Below are 20,655 nucleotides of genomic sequence, written 5' to 3'. Positions count from 1 at the left end.
CCGGAAAGACCCGTCGTCTGGTCCGAAAATAACAAAAACTGTTTCGCCCCTCACCAAAACCGGGTATCATTGGACAGTTGAAAGCTTACTCTACTTAGTGGACGCGGTCTGAGCCCACACCACACGATTAAAATACATTTCTAGGGCTAAATGAAAAATATTCCACCGGATGGAGACACTCTTCCTGGTTGAAGACTGTTTTTACGAAACAGCGCTTCCAACGTCGCAGAGCTGAATAACACCAAATGAGACAATGCTCTGTGTAATTCGATACTTTGACCAGTGCGGCAGTAGTGAGTTGGGACCCTGATGGTGACGACAAATAGTGAAAAACTAGAAGAAATTGAGTCTCCATCCTGTAGAATATTTTTCATTTTGCCCTAGAAATGTATTTTAATCGTGTGGTGGGGGCTCAGACTGCGTCCACTAAGTAGAGTAAGCTTTCAACTGTCCACTGATACCTTTGGTTTGGTGAGGGGGGAAACAGTTTTTGCTACTTCCGGACCAGACGACGTAACAGGTCTTTCTGGATTTGCCAAGGATTTGGGGTGTAGAGGAACATAGCGTTAGGGAGAACTCCACTAACGCTATGGACCAGAGCTACGTAAACACCATTGGTACCACTGTGAAACTATAGACACAATAAGACAAAAAATATGCAAGAAACATGAGTCAACAGTAACACAACATTACTGACACAACAAAGTCACTATAGTCATTAAACAGTTAAATTGACCAGAATAAGCTAAACTCGACTTGACAAGAAAGCAAATAGTATACTTCTTAAATTGTACAAATAAGACAATAAAATTACATCAGAATATAAAATTCACCTTGACAAAACATAATCTTTAGACTATAGGCCTAACATGTGTTGCATTCATCCTGGCATGGCTTCAAAGTGTCTACATTTGAGCAGTAAAAATCTGTTTGACCATAATTAACACACACACACACACTTTGTACTTTAGGAAATATTTATCTTACTAACCTCATTCTGCCTTCCAAGGGGTGTTAAACCATGAATTGTAACTTATTTAGTTACCTGACCTTAACTTTGACAAAAGTTTGTTTTGGACTGGCTGCAGCCATCTTGCTTTTTAGAAAAAACTCCCAGAATTCCCCCAAAGATGACTTGAAATGACTGAATAGGTAACAATCTGGAAACTCTGCCACCCAGTGGACGTTTTTGTAAACAACACACAGAAAACAGTCTATACAATAAAGAGGGACAACTATAACCATAAGCAAATCGCAATAACCTTTAGTTGGCCCTCATTCACAAGCTTCGAAGCAAATGAGACAGTATTAGAGTCTAAATTAAAAAAGAACAAATATTAAAAATGCAATTATATTATTAACTAGAAATACTGTTCCCACGAAACAGTGTGGGCTTGCATGTAACACCATATGGGCACAAAGATCTACCCTTTGGCTGCACCTCATTGGCTAAGGGCCCTGCCTTTGTACTGTCGAGGAGAACTTGACTGATAGATACATAATGAAGATTTGGCAGCACATCATTGGCTAAGGAAGGGCCCTGCCTTTGTACTATTGAGGAGAACTTAATAGAGGCTTTCAGCGAGCCCACAACAATTAATTAAGGTTGAAGAGATTTTCCAGCTCAAAGTATGGGAAAGTATATTGAAGCAATAAGCCACAAGAGGCGACTGGTTACCTGGTATTTTACACCGGCTGAGAGGCGTGGTGAGACACGAGGCGCAGCCGAGTGTCTCCAACCCTCTCAGCCGGTGTAGACATAGACATGTACCAATTAAAACTGTTCTATTTCACTAATAATACACAATAAGGTCTGCTCTGCAAGAAAATAGTCCCCAGCTACAAGAAAGTAGTTCCCGGCCAGGCTGCAGAAACAACACAGGTGCAGATAATTGGTGCACTGTGGAACACTGTGGAAAGAAATAACGCACCTGGGTTTGATATAAACTGATTCAAGGTGTAGGTTATAGTCTCATATACCACAGCAACCAGCCAATCAGAATCAAGGAATGGAACTAGCCGTTTTAGAAAGTGTATTTAGAGTCACAGAAACATGTGTGTCAATAATTAAATAAACCAACTGTTCCTGGAAAAACTGTGGGCCCAATCGTGAGCCAAGTGTATCACCTTTGTGCTACCCTGATTGGTTGTAGGTCTAACCAATAGAGTCTGTTTGAATCTTTACCGTTCAGTACAAGGACCTTAAAATAAGGCGTGACTACTGTGGGTGTCATGTATGACGTCACACCAGACTATATAAGTTATTGGAGATGCTGGAGATGACTAGATGTCAAGAGAGATTTAAAGACAGAAAGGAAGAGTTTCTCAGAAAGGGAGTATGTTATGGACGCTACATCTGAAGGGGGGACCGGAAATACACCGAGCTGTGCCGGTGGGGAACAAGCTGTACTCTTTTGGAGTGCCCTACATGTATAATGTGGATTTTCGGAACAGGAGTGGTCAGATTGAGGTGCATATCCTCAACACAGTGTCGTTGCGCTGGATGAATTTGCCCCCAGCTACAACTAAAAAAGGAGAACGTCCCCTTGAGGTTCCCCCTGACCGAACTGGCTACACGGCTGTGCTGATAGACGATATCATCTACATCTGGGGAGGGTACACTTCCAATAGCAAGTACTGGACCGTGCTTTATGCATTCGATGTCAACACTCACAGGTGGTTCAAGCCCGTTGTTTATGGAACTGTTCCACAGGTGAGGAAATACCACTCAGCCTGTGTTTTGGCAAAGGCTATGTATATCTATGGAGGATTCAACAAGCTGAGATATCTGAATAGCATCCATAAGTTAGATGCCGCCACAATGATCTGGTCTTCAATCGACACCAGAGGCACCGTGCCGCCCGCTTCGACATGTCACTCTGCCACTATTATTGGGAAACGGATGTTTGTATTTGGAGGCCGAGGGGACAAGGATGAGGACGAATACAAGAAGATCAGAGTGTTTGACACAGACACCAACTGCTGGCTGAGGACGCCTTCTGCACACATTCATCCAGAAGGATGCAAGAGTCATTCAGCCTTCGCTGACAACAGAGAGCTGTACATATTTGGCGGCTACGACTCCAATAGCCTATGGAAATTCAACCCAGAGGTCTTGTCCTGGAAGAAGATTGTGACCAAGGGCTTAGCCCCGTGTCAGATGCACAGCATGTGCTGTTGCATGGTGGGAGATCGAGTCATCTTTGGAGGCTACTCAGAGCTGTATATCTTTGACTTAAATCCCAGTCTGAAGACGTTATGCAAGTTAGCATTTATCCAGTATGGTTTTGAGCGGTCAGGGCTCTCACATGATGCCAGGTGGGAACTGGCAGCCATGGCTTCTAACAAGCAACATAAAAATAACATCTCACAAAAAGGTCTGTGATGAGGGGAATGAAAGCAGAGCAGGAATGTGTGTTCAGTAACACCTGCACCAGGAACTAAGAAGCATCATATAGGACAGTGTTTCTCAACCACTGTGCCTGGGGACCTTTGGTGTGCCCCTGAGAAGGGTCAAGTGTGCCCCTTGAAACTGCTTGAAAGCCAGTATTGTATTTATCATTTTAAAAATGATTTAAACTAGTGAAAACAGCCGATCTACAAGCACACAACGCCTCGCACCGTGAGGCGTTGTGTGCTCGTAGATCTGCTGTTTTCACTACTGTTGTGCGACAGCCTTGTATGATGAAGAAGGGCTTTACTTCGTGAAGAAGCATACAAATTTGAAACTTGGAGATACAAGGTTTCTCCCGACAGTGATGATATTTACACCCCTGTATTATGGTGGTGTGCCCATGGATTCTTGGGACATGAAAAGTGTGCCCATGCAGAAAAAGAGGTTGAGAAACACTGATATAGGAGAATAGAGAATAGAGAATTTAATTAAACGTCTATGCCTAGTTGATCTCCATCAGGAATTAGATGCTTTGGGCAAAGGCACATACAGTTATGGAAGAGGAGGGGTTGTTGTTGTTGCTGCTGCTGCTGCTACTGCTGCTCTGCCCTGTCCTTTTTTGAGTCATTTTATTTTGAGCGGTGCTAGATGCTCCAACCTGACCTTATGTGTATGTCTGTCCATTTTGAATGGAGAATGGGGAAAATTGCAGCATGGAGAGGTCTGCAATTTTCCCTTCTCTGATTGGACAATAAAACGGATTTGAGGATTGGTCAAGCTTCACGTGACATCATATATAATATACATACCGGACTATAAGCCGCAGCTTTTTTCCCATGTTTTGAACCCTGCGGCTTATACAACGGTGCGGCTTATATAGAGATTTTTTACAGCTAACGGGCAGTTAGTTAGTTTTACAATGGTCTTTAACAAGGATTTATATATAGATTGTTACATCTAACGGCCACCAGGGGCGCTCTAGCAGGAAGCAGGAGGGACACCTGCGGCTTATAGTCCGGTGCGGCTTATATATGTAAACATTTGTTTTTATTCTAAATTGAGCTGGTGCGGCTTATATTCAGGTGTGGCTTATAGTCCAGCAATTACCTTAGGTATGATGGAATTCTTCAGGAACAGCATTTTCTAGCACCGCTCACTTCACACGGGTGGGATTTTATTTTTGGAGTAAATCATATTTTTAGCTTTTTTGTTGTCTATGTATTCTGATAGCAATCATTGCTATGCCGTTTCTTCAGTAAAAAAAGGTCTTCCCACTTCTCCAGCTATTTAGTAAACAGACAATTAATTGGGTGGGTTACTGATGACATCCAATCGGGAGAGAGAACAACTTGTGTTCTGGTTCCAATTTTGTTCTGCTCATTTGTTTGTTTCATCACTTCCAAGTTCAATTGTTCATCCCGTATTCTGTATGAGTTCCAGCACTCATGTGAGCGTGCGCGCACACACACATTCTCACTGGCAGCTACAAAGAATACAAAGATATAAAATGGTGCAGCATATATGTCGCTGCAGCACTGTTGAAGTGCTACCGTGCTAATTGCGTGCTGAAAATAGCTGATCTACAAGCTTGTAGATCGGCTATTTTCAGCACGCAACCAAGTGTAAAATCAGTCATTAAGATGCCATCAAAGCCTGCCAAAATACATTTTAGTAATCAACTGTTGATTTAGTCACCTAAAATCTTATGATATTTAGTCGACTAAAATTAGACTAAAACTAAATTACATTTTATTCAAAAGACTATGACTAAAACTAAATCAAAATTTGCTGTCAAAAACAACACTGGTCTGCACTCTCTCTCTCTTGCAACTGTCTGTCTGTCTGTCTGTCTGTCTGTCTGTCTGTCCGTCCGTCCCTCCGTCCCGTCCGTCCGTCCGTCCGTCCGTCCGTCCGTCCGTCCGTCCGTCCGTCCGTCCGTCCGTCCGTCCGTCCACAGATGGTGTCAGTTAGACCGTCTTATTTCATTGACCTTTCACAGTGAAATTCTGCCGATGAAAATCCCATTCTTATTCTGCACAGTAGATGAGAATTGATGTAACATTGTGTAATTATGTTGTTTGGTGTCTTTTAGTCCCTTAAGGGATGGGCCTCAATTATGTGCTTTGTCTACACCGCCAAAGACGAAATCATCGTAATTTCCCAGGACTACAAATCCCAGAGTGCATTATGCGGTCCGTCCGCCTCCAGATACATGGATTTATCTCTGATTATTTTCCCAGATGCATTTTTTTGGTCAAAACATAAGCTTTTTCTACGGACCCTAACTTTAGAACGGATGATCGCAGTTACAATGTTATTTTTCCCGGTGGAAAGAAGAGACGGAAAACAAAAGTCTGTGGATCTTCAAAGGTTTGTGAAATCTTCATGTGATAGGAACTTGTTGAAAGCATAGCGTCCATATTCTGAGAACTTTAGCCAAAAATAGCCGATCTACAAGCTCCCAACGACTCGCAGCGCGAGGCGTTGTGAGCTTGTAGATCAGCTATTTTCGGCAAAGAGCTTTGGAGGGGGTAAAGAGCAGACCAAGTACAGTGAAAGGTCAAGTTTATTAAGTATTTCAAGTGTTCAAGTGGTTAAATATCTGAAAACACACATTAACATGAATCCAAAATACACTGTTGATCGCGCTGTCAAACAATGAAACTATATCTATATCTAATTCATCTCTCTCTCAACTAAGGGGTCCTTGGCCTGAAAACATTGAAGACCCCTGTTTTAAGCAGTTAAAGAGTTCATTCACGGACGCATGCACGTACGTGCGCATCGATCTCCTCCCACACCTCCACAGTGACACATTGTTTTGCGTGAAACCTCAAGTGTGAAATTGTCCCAGCGTGAGGATGATTCACACTGTTGAAACATCGCAGCGAGGCGCGCGCACGTGAACGCCGCATCAAACAGATGACAGAGTTCAGCGCTGATCGCTCTGCAGTGCACACGCACATGCGCACACATTTTGGACTTGATGGAGTTCAGAGCCACGCACGTGCACGTGCACACACACACACACACACACACACACACACACACACACACACACACACACACACACACACACACACACACACACACACACACACTAAAAGGAAGCATTAATTAGGTATTTGTTAATGACCTTCACCTGCCGGAGCCACAGTGGGCTGCAAATTAAGGTTCTCCTCTCGCAGCTGCACAGGAGCTCCCACAGGTTAATGGAAATCTAGGCGCTGTGTGTGTTGTGTGTGTGTGTGTGTGTGTGTGTGTGTGTGTGTGTGTGCGTGCGTGCGTGCGTGCGTGCGTGCGTGCGTGCGTGCGTGCGTGCGTCTATATTCCCAGGCTAATGGAAATGCCTCACTAATGCCAGCCGGTTTGTACTTGGCAGCACATTGTGCCCAAAAAACGCAGACCTATAAGCTGCTGTTTCGGTCGGCTGTTTCAGGTCGCACAACCGAGTACGTAAGTCGGGCTTAGCGGTATGGCACACAAGAAACGTGGGCTCTGCCAATGCCAACATGAATTAGCACTGCTCGTGACCAAGCAACGGGAAATGAGGCTATAGCTTTGTTTGTGATGCGACAACAAAAGCATGAACTGTAATTGCTTATTACGTACTGAATTAGGTTGCCGGGGCAGCAGATGCTAACAGTATCCTCGTTTCCCAGATCAGATTATGTGAGATTATTACTTCACACACTAATTAGGGGGGATTAGGAATAACTGCCATTTGTGCAGTGGATAAATTGTGGCTACATGGAAAGAAAATGCAGGCTTCTCAAGAAGAATTCTCTTTCTAGCCTCTCCTCTCCTCTTCTCATCTACTCTCCTCTCTTGGGTCCCATCAACGGATCCCCCCCCCCCCCCCCCCCCCGTCTCTTTCTCCTTTTGTCTTTCTCCATTCACTATTTTCAGAAACAGGGCATGGTGGAGATCATCGTTTCTGATGGCGAGGAGAGGAGATAAAAGGAGACGAAAACTCTCTTTGGAGGTGGCTCCAATGTCAGTAGGAGCCCAAAAGGCTACCGGTATGTGCTTTTAGCCATGTAGATAGACAGACAGACAGACAGACAGACAGACAGACAGACAGACAGACAGACAGACAGACAAAAAGATAGAAAGATAGATAGATAGATAGATAGATAGATAGATAGATAGATAGATAGATAGATAGATAGATAGATAGATATATCCTGGGTCCAGGGGGGAAAATAAAAGCTACTTTAAATATAAATCCATGAATGTCTCTTTGTCTATCTGTTCTGGTTATTATGTTGTTAAATTACAGTAAAATAACTACAAATGTTAAATTTAACATAATGGTCACTTTAACAAGGTATTATAATTATATTCTCCACACTTGTATTCTCTCCAGCTTGACAAAATGGTATATTCCCAGGTTCCGCAGGTCAGCTGCACAGGTGCAATGCATTATTGTTAATTGTGGCACGTTTACTAACATGCTAAGTTTAGCTGCACTTGAACAACCATTCCAGGCTGCCATATCCAGCCCAAGAACCCATAGAAAACTGTGTAAAAAACGGACAAAAGTCGTTTTTTTTTTTGTTTCGTTTTTTTCAGACATTCTGCGAGGCGTCGTGAGCATGTAGATCTGCTATTTTCACAATAGAACTGTGTTATACAAAATGTAATGCCTATTTTCCATGAGGACTCCCATCTTTGCCATACCCTAGCTTTTGCTGAACTGACGCCACTGCTCCCCAGCAGACTGCAGCGTAGAACAGGACACTGTGATTGGTCTACTTTTCTTCTAAATCTTACAATAAGAACCGTCCGACGACCCAAGGGAGTTGAGTGCATGCCGTCGATTCAGTGGGAAATCCTGTTGTGCAGAACCTGCCAATCCAGCCACTGTGCCGATAATGGACATGCACATTGATGGGACCAACCGACTTCAAACTAGGGGTGGGCGATATGTAAAAATACAACATCATGATATTTTCCCAAGCTGTATCACGATACACGCTTTTATCAAGATTCTTTTTTCACGTTGGTTTTTATGTTTATTTTTCAAGTTACAAAAACTAGACTCTCTGGGTTCCTTTTGGGAGGTCTAAATTGAACTTTACAAGTATGTAACTCTGACAGTATACAAATGAAACCAAATGGACCCTTACGGGTCCATTTGGTTTCATTTGTATACTGTCAGAGTTAAGTGGAGACCTTGACATTTTAAAGTTTGAGAACTGATTTAGACCAAAATTCAGGTTTAAATTGAATTCTGCAATGAATCTCTGTGTTAACGATAAAACGGGATTTAAATCAGATGGTGTTGTAGCAGGCCTAATCACAGGAAAATGTAATGTTAAAATGTAAAAATTAATAATGTTTTTGTAAGGTTTTATAGCCATAAATCATGAATCATAAATCATGCTCTAATTAGCATTTTGGGGATATTTTTCAGAATATTAACATATGCACGTGTTCTAGACATTCTAATGATCACGAAAAAAATATTACAGGCACTTAACTTATGTTTTAGTGAGGAATAGCTTCAGTTAAAAAGTGAGATGTTGTTCGTCCAGACGCTGGAATTTCAACTTCTCTGGGAGGTGTGAATGTCAGTCTCTGTGGGGGGTATTTATATGCAAATATCGTGGCCAATGGCATTGTAATACTAAACAATAGGATTTAATGGTGATGTTAATGTGAAAAAAGAACAGGAAAACTAACTATACATTTTTTTTTTAAATGATTTAAAAAACGTTGCCAAAAAGCAACGCTGAGCCTTGCAGGGTTAAAAGGCTCCCTCAATTGTATCACTATATATACGATATCTCTGAAAAGGCATATCGTGGAGACATTGTATCGTCTCAGCGATAATTAAGTGTGCCTGCTATGCAATAGCAAAACACTTATTGTAATCCGCCATACTTAAGTCATTAATTAAGTCTTTCGCCACGAATTTCTGCACGTAATAACTGCCGCACAATTTACGCCACCCCCGCAATATATACATCAAAATGTGCGGCTCGGCCGGGAATGGTGTGCTATTACTTTTCTTTCCGATCCGCTTTACGATTGCGATGTAATCCGCAAAAAACAACGCCCAAAAACTCCATTGACTTTGAATGGGGGACTCCGAAAAAAACCCAGAAACTTTGGCGCCACATAACTCTGCCATACTTTTGCCTAGCAACGTCATTTAAAATGTAAAATGCTCACACAACTTTGGTCTTTTTCCGACCAATAGGGATGAGCTGTAATTGATTAAGCCCCGCCCCCTCTTTAACAGGAAGTGCCCTTCACCAAACAGGAAGTGCCTCTATAACTCATGAACCGTTTGTCGTACAGACTCGCGGCTGGTGTCATACCTTTTCTTTTTTTCTCAATTTTTTTTTCTCAAATTTTTTTTTTCTCAAATTTTTTTTTTCTCAATTTTTTTTCTCAAAATTTTTTTTCTCAAAAATTTTTTTTTCTCAATTTTTTTTTTCTCAATTTTTTTTTTCTCCAAATTTTTTTTTCTCAAAAAATTTTTTTCTCAAAAAAATTTTTTTCTCACATTTTTTTTTCTCAAAACATTTTTTTTCTCAAATTTTTTTTCTCAAAATTTTTTTTTCTCAAAATTTTTTTTCTCAAAATTTTTTTTTCTCAAATTTTTTTTTCTCAATTTTTTTTTTCTCAAATTTTTTTTTTCCCAGAAACTTTGGCGCCACATAACTCTGCCATACTTTTGCCTAGCAACGTCATTTAAAATGTAAAATGCTCACACAACTTTGGTCTTTTTCCGACCAATAGGGATAAGCTGTAATTGATTAAGCCCCGCCCCCTCTTTAACAGGAAGTGCCCTTCACCAAACAGGAAGTGCCTCTATAACTCATGAACCGTTTGTCGTACAGACTCGCGGCTGGTGTCATACCTTTTCTTTTTTTCTCAATTTTTTTTTCTCAAATTTTTTTTTTTCTCAAATTTTTTTTTCTCAAATTTTTTTTTTCTCAAATTTTTTTTTTCTCAAAATTTTTTTTCTCAAATTTTTTTTTCTCAAAAATTTTTTTTTCTCAAATTTTTTTTTCTCAATTTTTTTTTTCTCCAAATTTTTTTTTTCTCAAAAAACTTTTTTCTCAAAAAATTTTTTTCCTCACATTTTTTTTTCTCAAAATTTTTTTTTCTCAATTTTTTTTTTCTCAAATTTTTTTTCTCAAAATTTTTTTTTCTCAAATTTTTTTTTCTCACATTTTTTTTTCTCAAAATTTTTTTTTCTCACATTTTTTTTTTCAAAATTTCTTTTTCTCAAAAAAGTTTTTTTCTCAAATTTTTTTTTTCTCACAAAACAATTTTTTCTCAAAAAACTGTCGTTAAAGTGCGACCCGTCATAACGGCCAAAAATGCTCCAAAACGCCACTAATTAGTCGAAATGGCTGACTTCCTGTTTGGTTTCTGATTGGCTGCTGGCCTTGTGACGTGGGTAGAGCTGCGAGGGCCCGGTCATCGCTGCTTGCAGCTTTAATTCATTAATCGTCCATGACCTTAATTGGGGCCTATTTCGCCAAACAGGAAGTGCCCCTCACCAAACAGGAAGTGACCCTTGATCTCGTGAACCGTTTGTCATACAGACACGCGGGTTGCGTCAAATGAAATAACGCTAATGCTAACACCAACCGCTACACAAGGTTGCACAGACTTAGCGAGCTGCAGGCACACTTAAAATTTCTTAGAAATTTTCTCTTCTAGTTATCACCATATCGCCCACCCCTACTTCAAACTCGGCGGACTTGCGGTAGTTCGGTGCCCGGCATCGAGTCGTTGGGTAGGCGGTTGTCCAGAACTGTCGACCCCACCAATATGCCCATATATAGGCCTACTGTAGGCAAAAAGGGACATCTAATTATCCAGAACCGCCGATCCAACCAAATATGGGTATGCCCATATATACTGATGACATCAGGGATTGCATTGTCCTCTCGCCGATCCGACCACTAAGTCCATATATAGGCATTCATGGAGATCCGGTTGTCCAGAACCACCGATCGGATTGAAATGCCCATATATGGGCACATTTCTCTTTTAACTCCAGTCTGCCTCTTTCAGACAGAAGCAGCCACGCAAGACACCAATGCACCAAATTTCTAAAAGGGCCTTTTGTTGAAAATATCGAAAATAGCAGACCTCCAAGCTCACAACGCGTCGCAGCGTGACGCGTTGTGAGCTTGGAGGAGGGCACTTTTTACAGATGGGTAAAAGGGCAGGGGCTCAAGCCCCCTTTGATGTCTATGTGTGAACTGCAGACCGCTACTCTGTAACTTTTTGAGGATTGAGGTGTGTGCGTGCGTGCGTGCGTGCGTGGGTGCGTGCGTGCGTGCGTGCGTGCGTGCGTGCGTGGGTGCGTGCGTGGGTGCGTGCGTGGGTGCGTGCGTGGGTGCGTGCGTGCGTTAAGACCTGGTCTGAGGCTTTGTCAGATTTCCAACAAGGCAGGGAAGGAAATGAACTCTCTCTCTCTCTCTCGCTCTCTCTCTCTCTCTCTCTCTCTCTCTCTCTCTCTTTCTCTCTCTCTCTCTCTCTCTCTCGCTCTCTCTCGCTCTCTCTCTCTCTCTCTCTCTCTCTCTCTCTCTCTCTCTCTCTCTCTCTCTCTCTCTCTCTAAAAAAGGATCTAGGCCTACTCCTATATTTGAATACATTTAACACATTCGCAAAATAATTAATTCCCTGTTGAGCTCACATGCTGTGCATTAATTGATAGCTAGGGTTTGGTGTACGTGTGGATCACAAAGTCAACTTTGTCTTCTCACGACAACCCCCACATCGCTGAGTGAGAGTGGCTGCGAGTGAGTGTGTGTGTGTGTGTGTGTGTGTGTGTGTGTGTGTGTGTGTGTGTGTGTGTGTGTGTGTGTGTGTGTGTGTGTGTGTGTTGAGTGCGTGCGCGCGTGTGCGTGCACACGTGTGACTGATGGAACTGCAGGGATACTGCAGAGGAACAGAGTGACGGAAAGAGAAAGAGAGCCAGGGATCTGTTAAGGAGAGAATAGAGAGAGGGAGGGAGATGGGGGGCTTGGTCAGATATACAGGGGCGTCACAAGTTGGGAGAAAGTGGGACTGAGTCACTAGGGCCCAAGGTGGTATTTTATACTTTAGCTATTGAAAAATAGCAGATCTAAAAGCTCACAGCACGGCACCGAGTGCCACGCTGCGAGCTTGTAGATCTGCTATTTTTGAAAAGTCGTGAAAATGTGTGCAAATCTTTGAATGCATGTATTTTTTTAATGTTGCTTCTGGGGGGTCTCTGGAACTAAATATTTTGAGATGGGGGTCAAACGTGACCAAATACATATCATTTTGGGGGTCCTTCACACAAAAAGGTTTGAGCACCACTGACAAAGAAACGTTTTTAAAAAAAAACCTTAGAAGGATTTGAAATATTCAAATGGCACAAATGTTCACGATTTTTAAAAAATAGCATGATACACAAGCTCACAGCCGCGCTGTGAGCTTGTGTATCTGCTATTTTTCAATAGTTAAAGCACAAAATAATGCGTAATAATGCGTTCATAGGGGGGCTGCAGTGAATCCTTGTACCCAGGGCCCAGAATTTGGTGTGACACCCCTGGGCTGGTCAGACCACTGGAGTTGCTGACTGATGGGCATAAAGAGAGCAGAGAGGGGAGGAGAGAGAAGAGGAGATATGAGAGAATTAAAGAAATCACTTATTTAAAGTGTGAAATTAATTTAAAAAAAAAAGATATACGATTAGTTCCATCAGGCACATTGATATCAAAATGCAGCCGATATCACCGTTGTCATCCTTCAGTATGGGTCTGTGGTCTGTCTACTGGCTACCAGGAGCTGGTAGACCGGTTATAACCATAGTCTTGTCATTGCAATGTGCATGCGCCAACACACGTTCAGAGGACTGGTCATTCCCTCAGCAGGAATCGAACCCGGGCCTTTGGATTCCCTTCTAACCAACGCTGCTGAGTGAGCTAACCAGGCAGCTGAACCATGCAAACTAGGGGGGCTTAATATTGACTATTCTGTCGATAGCGGCACATAACTCGATAACAGCGCTGAGTCGGCTCAGGCGATGTTCACACCACTCAGCCTGGCGACTCGCTCGCTCGGCGGGGCCTCACAGGGTTCATCGCCACCTGAGACGGCGCGCCTCCGATGCGGTGTGGTCAATAAAACAACAATTCCAGGGGCGGCGCCTCCGTCTTCAGTAAGAGCGCATGGCATGAACTCCCAACCTGGTAGTCTCGAATCCCAGCGTGGTTAAGACTTTTTTTGTATTCCCCTGAACGTGTGTTGGCGCATGCGCATTGCAGTGATAAGACCAATGGGTGATGAGAACGGGTCTACCAGCTCCTGGTAGCCAGTAGACAGACTACTGGGCCTTAGCTAAGGGATGACAACGGTGATAACAGACCCATACTAAGGGATGATAATGTAGCTATCATGAGTTGCTTCTACTCTTTTGCATTGTAAACCCACTGATTGAATTGTAAACATGAACAACTTCATTCCTGTACTTTGTCAATCAGGAACTCCATTTATGGATATAGCTGACCCATTAATGACATCATTGGGATGACAAGAGCCAGACAGTATATAAAGAATTACAGTCTCAGAGAAGGGCCAGGTTAGGTCAGGTCCACTTGTGCTGGTAACGTACATGGTTCCAGCTCTCAACACGAATCAATATCATCCAGACTTATTCTCCAGACTGTGCTGCTCACCACACAAAAGCCCTCCTTTGGAGAATACAGTGGCAGAAACCACTGGTTAAGTTCTAAATAATCCTGAGGCGGATCCTAGTTCTAGGCAACTGGTCCCCTTATCTTTGCCAACTGCGTTTTTACGCCCTCCTGTATGAAAAATGAACCCGCGTGTCCAGTTACAATGCAAGAACCTACATGAGTACCTCAAAGATTTGAGTCCAGAGATTCTGGACAGGTTGTACAACCATCCTGCCACATGCCTGGCCGTCTACAGGGAGTTGCCCTCCTTGGCAAAGCATTATGTGATGCGTATGCTGTTCCTCGATCAGCCACTTGCCCAGGCAGCAGTGGGTCTGTGGGTGAAAAAGGACAGTCTGAAGGACCACGATGACAGCGTCTCAGTTCTGACAGGTCTTCGACTCTGGCACAGTCAGCAGTTGCAGGACGGCCAACCGGGGCATATCGTAAACCCAGTATTCAAAGACAACCTGAGGATAGCATTGCTTGGCGGGGGAAAAGCCTGGGCGAATGACTGTAGTAGTATTGGCCCTGATAAACACGCATGTGATATAGAAAGTTTGGACCGCTATGCCATGGAACACTGGGAGATGATCCTGCAGTTCATGGTGGGCTCTAAAAATGCCTCGGTCAGCCAGGACCTGGCCCAGCTGCTCACAGAGGCAGGTCTCATGAGGAGCGAGCCAGGAGAGGCCCCTTCCATCACCTCTGATGGTTTCCAGTTCCTCCTCTTGGACACGGCCTCTCAGCTCTGGTATTTCACCCTTCAGTACCTCAACACTGCACAGTCGCGAGGCATGGACCTCGTCGAGATCCTGTCGTTTCTATTCCAGCTGAGTTTCTCCACCCTCGGCAGAGATTACTCCGTCGAGGGGATGAGCGAGTCCTTGTTCGCCTTCCTGCAGCACCTGCGGGAGTTCGGCCTCGTCTTCCAGAGGAACAGGAAGTCGAGGAGGTACTACCCCACCAGACTGGCCATCACTCTGGCCACGGGAGTCGCCAGCAACTCTTCCTCGTCTTCCACGACAATGGGTGCCACCCCCGGGACTGCAGATACAGGCTTTATTGTGGTGGAAACTAACTACCGCATCTATGCGTACACAGACTCGGAACTGCAGATAGCTCTGGTTGCGCTTTTTAGTAAAATGATGTACAGCTTTTCGAACGTGGCGGTGGCTCAGCTCACACGGGAGTCAGTGCAGAAGGCCATTGCCCACGGTATCACCGCACAACAGATCATCCACTTCCTTAAGACCAGAGCACACCCTGTCATGCTCAGACAGAACCCATTGCTTCCCCCAACCATTACAGATCAGATACAGTTGTGGGGGTTGGAAAGCGATCGGCTGCAGTTCACTGAGGGAGTGCTGTATAACCAGTTCCTCTCAGAGACGGACTTTGAGGTTTTGCGGGACAAAGCACAGAGCCTGGATTGTCTGGTGTGGCAGAACGTTGATCACAGGATGATGGTGGTGACACCAAATGGACACAGTGACGTCAGGAGATTCCGGAAGCAACAGAAGTCTTGCACATAATAGGAGGAGCAGAGGATTAAAAGAAATATCACATTTGGTCTGGGGCCTTAGGGGGATAAAATGGCCATTTTGTGAAAATCAGTCTAAAAGCGCCAAATTATGCACAGATGTAGCCCAGGGTGTATGCTCTAATGATTTAGCTAGGGCGCCAGAGTCGGCGACCTTTGGGGTCGCCATAGCGGCCAAATGTTGGGCTCCCATCGACACTATGCTACAGGAAGAAAATACACAGAAAAAGCATTCCTTGTGCTAGAAATGGCCTGTCACTGACTTGTCACAAAACCATTGTTTTGTGGAGCCGTTTTTAGCCCAAGGAAAGTTTTTTGTTCAAAACAAATGCTTGCAATGGATTCAGAATCATGACAAACCCCTAGTTAGACCACTCACATCCTTTTTCTGATGACCATTTTATCCCCCTCAGGCCCCAGACTAATTTGATGGACCGTTATACTGGATTTTTAAATTTTTTATAAAAGATATTTATTGAATCCAGGGATTTCCTGGCAGAATTGTTCTGTGACAACGCAGCACCATACAAGAAAACGGCTTGGGACTGTTGGGGTTGTTTTGCATCTTTCTTAAAATGTTGTATCCATGTGTTCTGGAAGTAAATACAAAAGATCACATCCAATGTGAAGTGAGCGGTGGTCATGCTTGCATAACGTCTTCAATTGGTAATTGGTGATGTAATACAGGCAACACACACACACATTGCTATGGCAAAACGCTGAGGAAAAAGACTAGGATATAGGTCTAGGATGTAATTGGTGATGTAATATGGCTACACACAAATATTGCTATGGCAAAACGCTGAGGAAAAGTGGCTACAGATATGTCTAGGATGTAATTGGTTATGTAATATGGCTACACACACACCCACATATTGCTATGGCAAAACGCTGAGGAAAACACATTGCTATGGCAAAACCCTGAGGAAAAGTGGCTACAGACACACGCACAGCCAATCTATGGAGCGGTTTACCACCGCTCAAAAAGAATGACCGGGTATATCCCCCGGTCGTGCAATTCCTGTTGCACCCATTGTCAGAGTACCAGTTGTTGACAGGCAGATACAGAAGGTTGTGGATTTATAGATACTATAAATAAATGATAGATAGATAAAATATACTACTGTGGGTCGATACACGCTGGGAACGACGCCCAAAGGGAACGATGGCTGGAAGGGGTACTGGAAATATTTTTGTGCGGGGGCCATTAGGGGGAAAGAAATCAATCACGATAAGGTCCTGTGCAGATATCATTGAACCAGAGTCGCGCGCTTTTACTATTAACGTTGTTCTTGAGCAATTAAAGTGCAAATTAAGTTACTTGGCTGAGATTAGAATACCGAAAACGATTTATAGCCATACGATAAATAAGTGTTTATGTGTTCTCTTTCTCTCTCTCACGTCTATCTCACTGTGATGCACGCACGCACACACGCACACACACACATTCAGCATGCTTGCAACGACAGAACAGGACACAATATACTTAAAGAGTGTCAGAAATATCATTGCTTTGCAGAAAAATGGGCTAATGGGCATGTCACTATATGACTCAGACATAACCCTGTCACATACCCATATATGGGCATATACTGATGACATCAAGAATCTGACAGATACACAGATCTACATAAGGGGACATACCCATATATGGGCGTATACTGATACTACCCCAGAGATCTCCATATATGGGAATATCAGTCAGATCGCCAGTGCCGATCCGACTGATATATGTATATAGTTGTATTTAAATACATATATATATTTTAAAATATAGTTTCCCTTTAATAGTTTCCCTTTAAAGATCAGGGCCCTGATCCAGAAAAGGTTGAGAACCACTGGTTGAGGCCCCTCAATAAAGGGTCTTCTGCCGCCCGGTATGTGGAAACAACAACCTCAACAGTCTCATTCATTCAATTGTATTCAAATGTATGCAGTGTGGTAAATATAGGTCATTTATCTGTTCTCACATAACACTGTGAATGCGATGTGTACCTTTTCACACTAAGTGCAGTGTGCCCCCTGCCTTACATTATTGAGATCCATTGCCTTACAGTTTTTGCCAGACCCATGAAATGGGTAGGCCTACATAAGCAAATGTCGGTCCGGGTTTTCTATATAAAGGGTATATATGATGATGACATGATGATGACATGCCTACAAAAGGCATGATGTCATAAATGATGATGACAGACAGGGGGTCTGGCACAACCAGGTTGACCTGGTCTAGTTAAAGAGGCGGTGCCATAGTTTTGTATTTTTTTTCTATTTTTCATGTGTCTAGGAGGTTGACAGTACTTCATTGGACCAGTGTTTCTCAACCACTGTGCCTGAGGACCTTTGGTGTGCCCCTGAGAAGGGTCAAGTGTGCCCCTTGAAACTGCTTGAAAGCCAGTATTGTATTTATCATTTTGAAAATGGTTTAAACTAGTGAAAACAGCCGATCTACAAGCAGCGGTGCGAGGCGTTGTGTGCTTGTAGATCTGCTGTTTTCACTACTTTTGTGCGACAGTCTTGTATGATGAAGCAGGGCTTTGCTTTGCGAAGAAACGTACACATTTGAAACTTGGAGATACAATGTTTCTTCCCGACAGTGATGACATTTACACCCCCGTATTATGTTGGTGGGCCCATGGATTCTTGGGACATGAAAAGTGTGCCCATGCAGAAAAAAGGTTGAGAAACACTGCATTAGACCCCCTGTTGTGGTTGTTATGAGCAATGATGTATTCCCTTTGTATTTGGGGTTTCTTCCTGGAGGCTGACACCTTGTGGGTCAAAAGTGCAGATCCAAAAACACAGATAGAGTGACATCATAATAATCATCCCCTCCCCTTTTACCATTCACCCAACACTGTGGGTGTGGGGTGACTTCAGCTGGGTCACCACCCATCATGACAACCAGGCATACTTAATGAATTGGTGGGTGTGGCCACATAAAAACCTAATTTTAACTCTTTCTGTACACTTTTTTTGGAAAAGATCTTCCTCCTAATATAATCATAATACCTGATAATCATGTTTTAGGGGGGAAATAAATCATGGCACTACATCTTTAAGTGCACATATAAACACAAGGCACCTCTGAGTAGAGACCTGCAGCGGGAGTGCGCTCCCGCGGGACCCGCAGGTCCCGCCGCCATATATCGCGGCGCGGGCGGTATTTTAATCCCTGCGGGCGGTAACAGGCAAAATAAACTCAGCGGGCCCCGCAAAATCCCGCGCCCTCCCGCAATAAGCTTATATCTATACTTTATCAAGATGTGAATATGTAGAGAATGTAATTTCCCCCCTGCTGAGCCTGAGGACAACGCACGCAGCACGCACCTACAGTACGTAATACGTTTCTCTCTCTCTCTCTCTCTCTCTCTCTCCCTCTCCCTCTCTCTCTCTCTCTCTCTCTCTCTCTGCTCTCTCTCCCCCTCCCTCTCCCTCTCTCTCTTATCCATTTTAATTAAAAAGATCTGTGAAATTAACACATCGGATGCCCACGTGGTGTCTACAAGTCAATTTCTTTGATGTCGCTGGAGGCCCACGACGCGTTTGACGCGTTGTACAGTAAACTATACTGTACTGTAGCTACTGCACTTGGCTACCGCGGTGATGAAACAAACTCCATTTCCCAACATGCAGCGCGCAATTACGTCATCCGGACGTGCTGTGTGTCTCGTTGACTTCCTGTTTAGCGGCTGCACAAAAATGCTGTTTTCTCCTAATCTAGCTTTTAAATCACTTTCATTTCAAAACGGCAGCCTCTTCTACCTGCCGTAACACAAACACTGTGGCTTAGAAATGATAAAAAACGGTCCTGACTGAAAGAAAAGATTTTCGCGAAATAAACAGGACATACTCGGATTACATTTACTCGGATTACTTTTCTCGCCAGTACTCTCGCCGGTAGGTAAAATGACACGTTGCCATGGGCACCAGCAAATTAAGACACGTTAACCACGTGGGCGTCCGATGTGTTAAGACATTTTCAAGCTCTCACTGAAACTATATAACATGCCGCTGTTGACAGCGCCGCTGTTACTGAGAGCGGAGACACACACACACACACACACACACACACACACACACACACACACACACACACACACACACACACACGAAAACAAAAAGACGTACAAGTAGGTCAAGGCCAAACCAATTAACGCAACAGCCACAGCTGGACTGACTTTGGACTCGCTAGTTAGAAGTTAGCCGACTGACAAGCTCTGCTCTCCTCCAACTGTGCATTCTCCATGTTTCCACCTCAAAATGCTGGATTATAATTCTTCAAATGGACCGGAACCCTCTCTCTCCCTCTCTCGAAATAAAACAGCAGTGGTGAGTCCAACAGGCAGCAGCTGGTCTAGCCCGTCAACGCGACGTGTTCTGAGCTTATAGATCCGCTATTTTCAGAGCGCAACACCCGAGCACAACTGGGTCAATCTCTTTTCCACTAGTCCCTCCCTAACATTTTAGTCTTTCTTGATGTTAAAAAAAAAGTTATTCATTTGCTCTTTTCCTTCATTAAGGAGCCTATAGTAGGCTAGTCTATGTGGATTATCAAAGCTCATAGCCTACTGTCATAGTGGTACATATAATGCAGAGGGAAAAATAGACGATATATTCGTGAATTGCGGGCGGGAGCGGGCGGACAGGAATTGTTTGCGGGGACGTGCGGGCGGTCAAAAATTAAATCATTGCGGCGGCGGGCGGGAGTGGTCAGAAACAGGGACGTGCTGGCCATTGGGAAAAGTGGGACAACTCACGAACGGCCGGTTCATTCCCGGCCGGTCCAGGCCGGCCATTAGGAAAAAATTAAAAATACAATGTCGGCCTTCGTTCCATTTTGGGGGCTGGGCGGCCAACAAAGTAAATCGTCACTGTCGGGCAGAAACCTTGTATCACCATGTTTCAAATGTATAATTTTTTTTTTCGCAAAGCAAAGCCCTGCTTCATCATATAAGGCCGTTGCACAAAAGTAGTGAAAACAGCAGATCTACAAGCTTGTAGATCGGCTGTTTTCACTAGCTTATATCATTTTTAAA

The 20,655-nt window shown here is 43.6% G+C and overlaps 2 protein-coding genes across 2 annotated transcripts in view; one reads left to right on the top strand and one right to left on the bottom strand.

Moving 5' to 3' along the window:
• LOC308307179 (contactin-associated protein-like 2) overlaps positions 1 to 20,655 on the bottom strand; it is a gene marked incomplete at its 5' end in the record, with an annotated part of 419,567 nt that overhangs the window by 278,821 nt on the left and 120,091 nt on the right. The gene's annotated exons all lie outside the window — the stretch shown is intronic.
• LOC308307042 (general transcription factor IIH subunit 4-like) lies at positions 14,217 to 15,611 on the top strand (the record flags this gene model as incomplete). The annotated part of the gene is made up of 1 exon (XM_080752145.1): positions 14,217 to 15,611. One exon carries the CDS (start codon positions 14,217 to 14,219, stop codon positions 15,609 to 15,611), a length of 1,395 nt encoding a protein of 464 aa, XP_080608271.1.

This window comes from Nannobrachium achirus (assembly GCF_963921795.1).
Source record: "Nannobrachium achirus genome assembly, chromosome: 21".
NCBI classification, from domain to species: domain Eukaryota; kingdom Metazoa; phylum Chordata; class Actinopteri; order Myctophiformes; family Myctophidae; genus Nannobrachium; species Nannobrachium achirus.
This window is presented reverse-complemented; position numbering and strand designations above follow the sequence as displayed.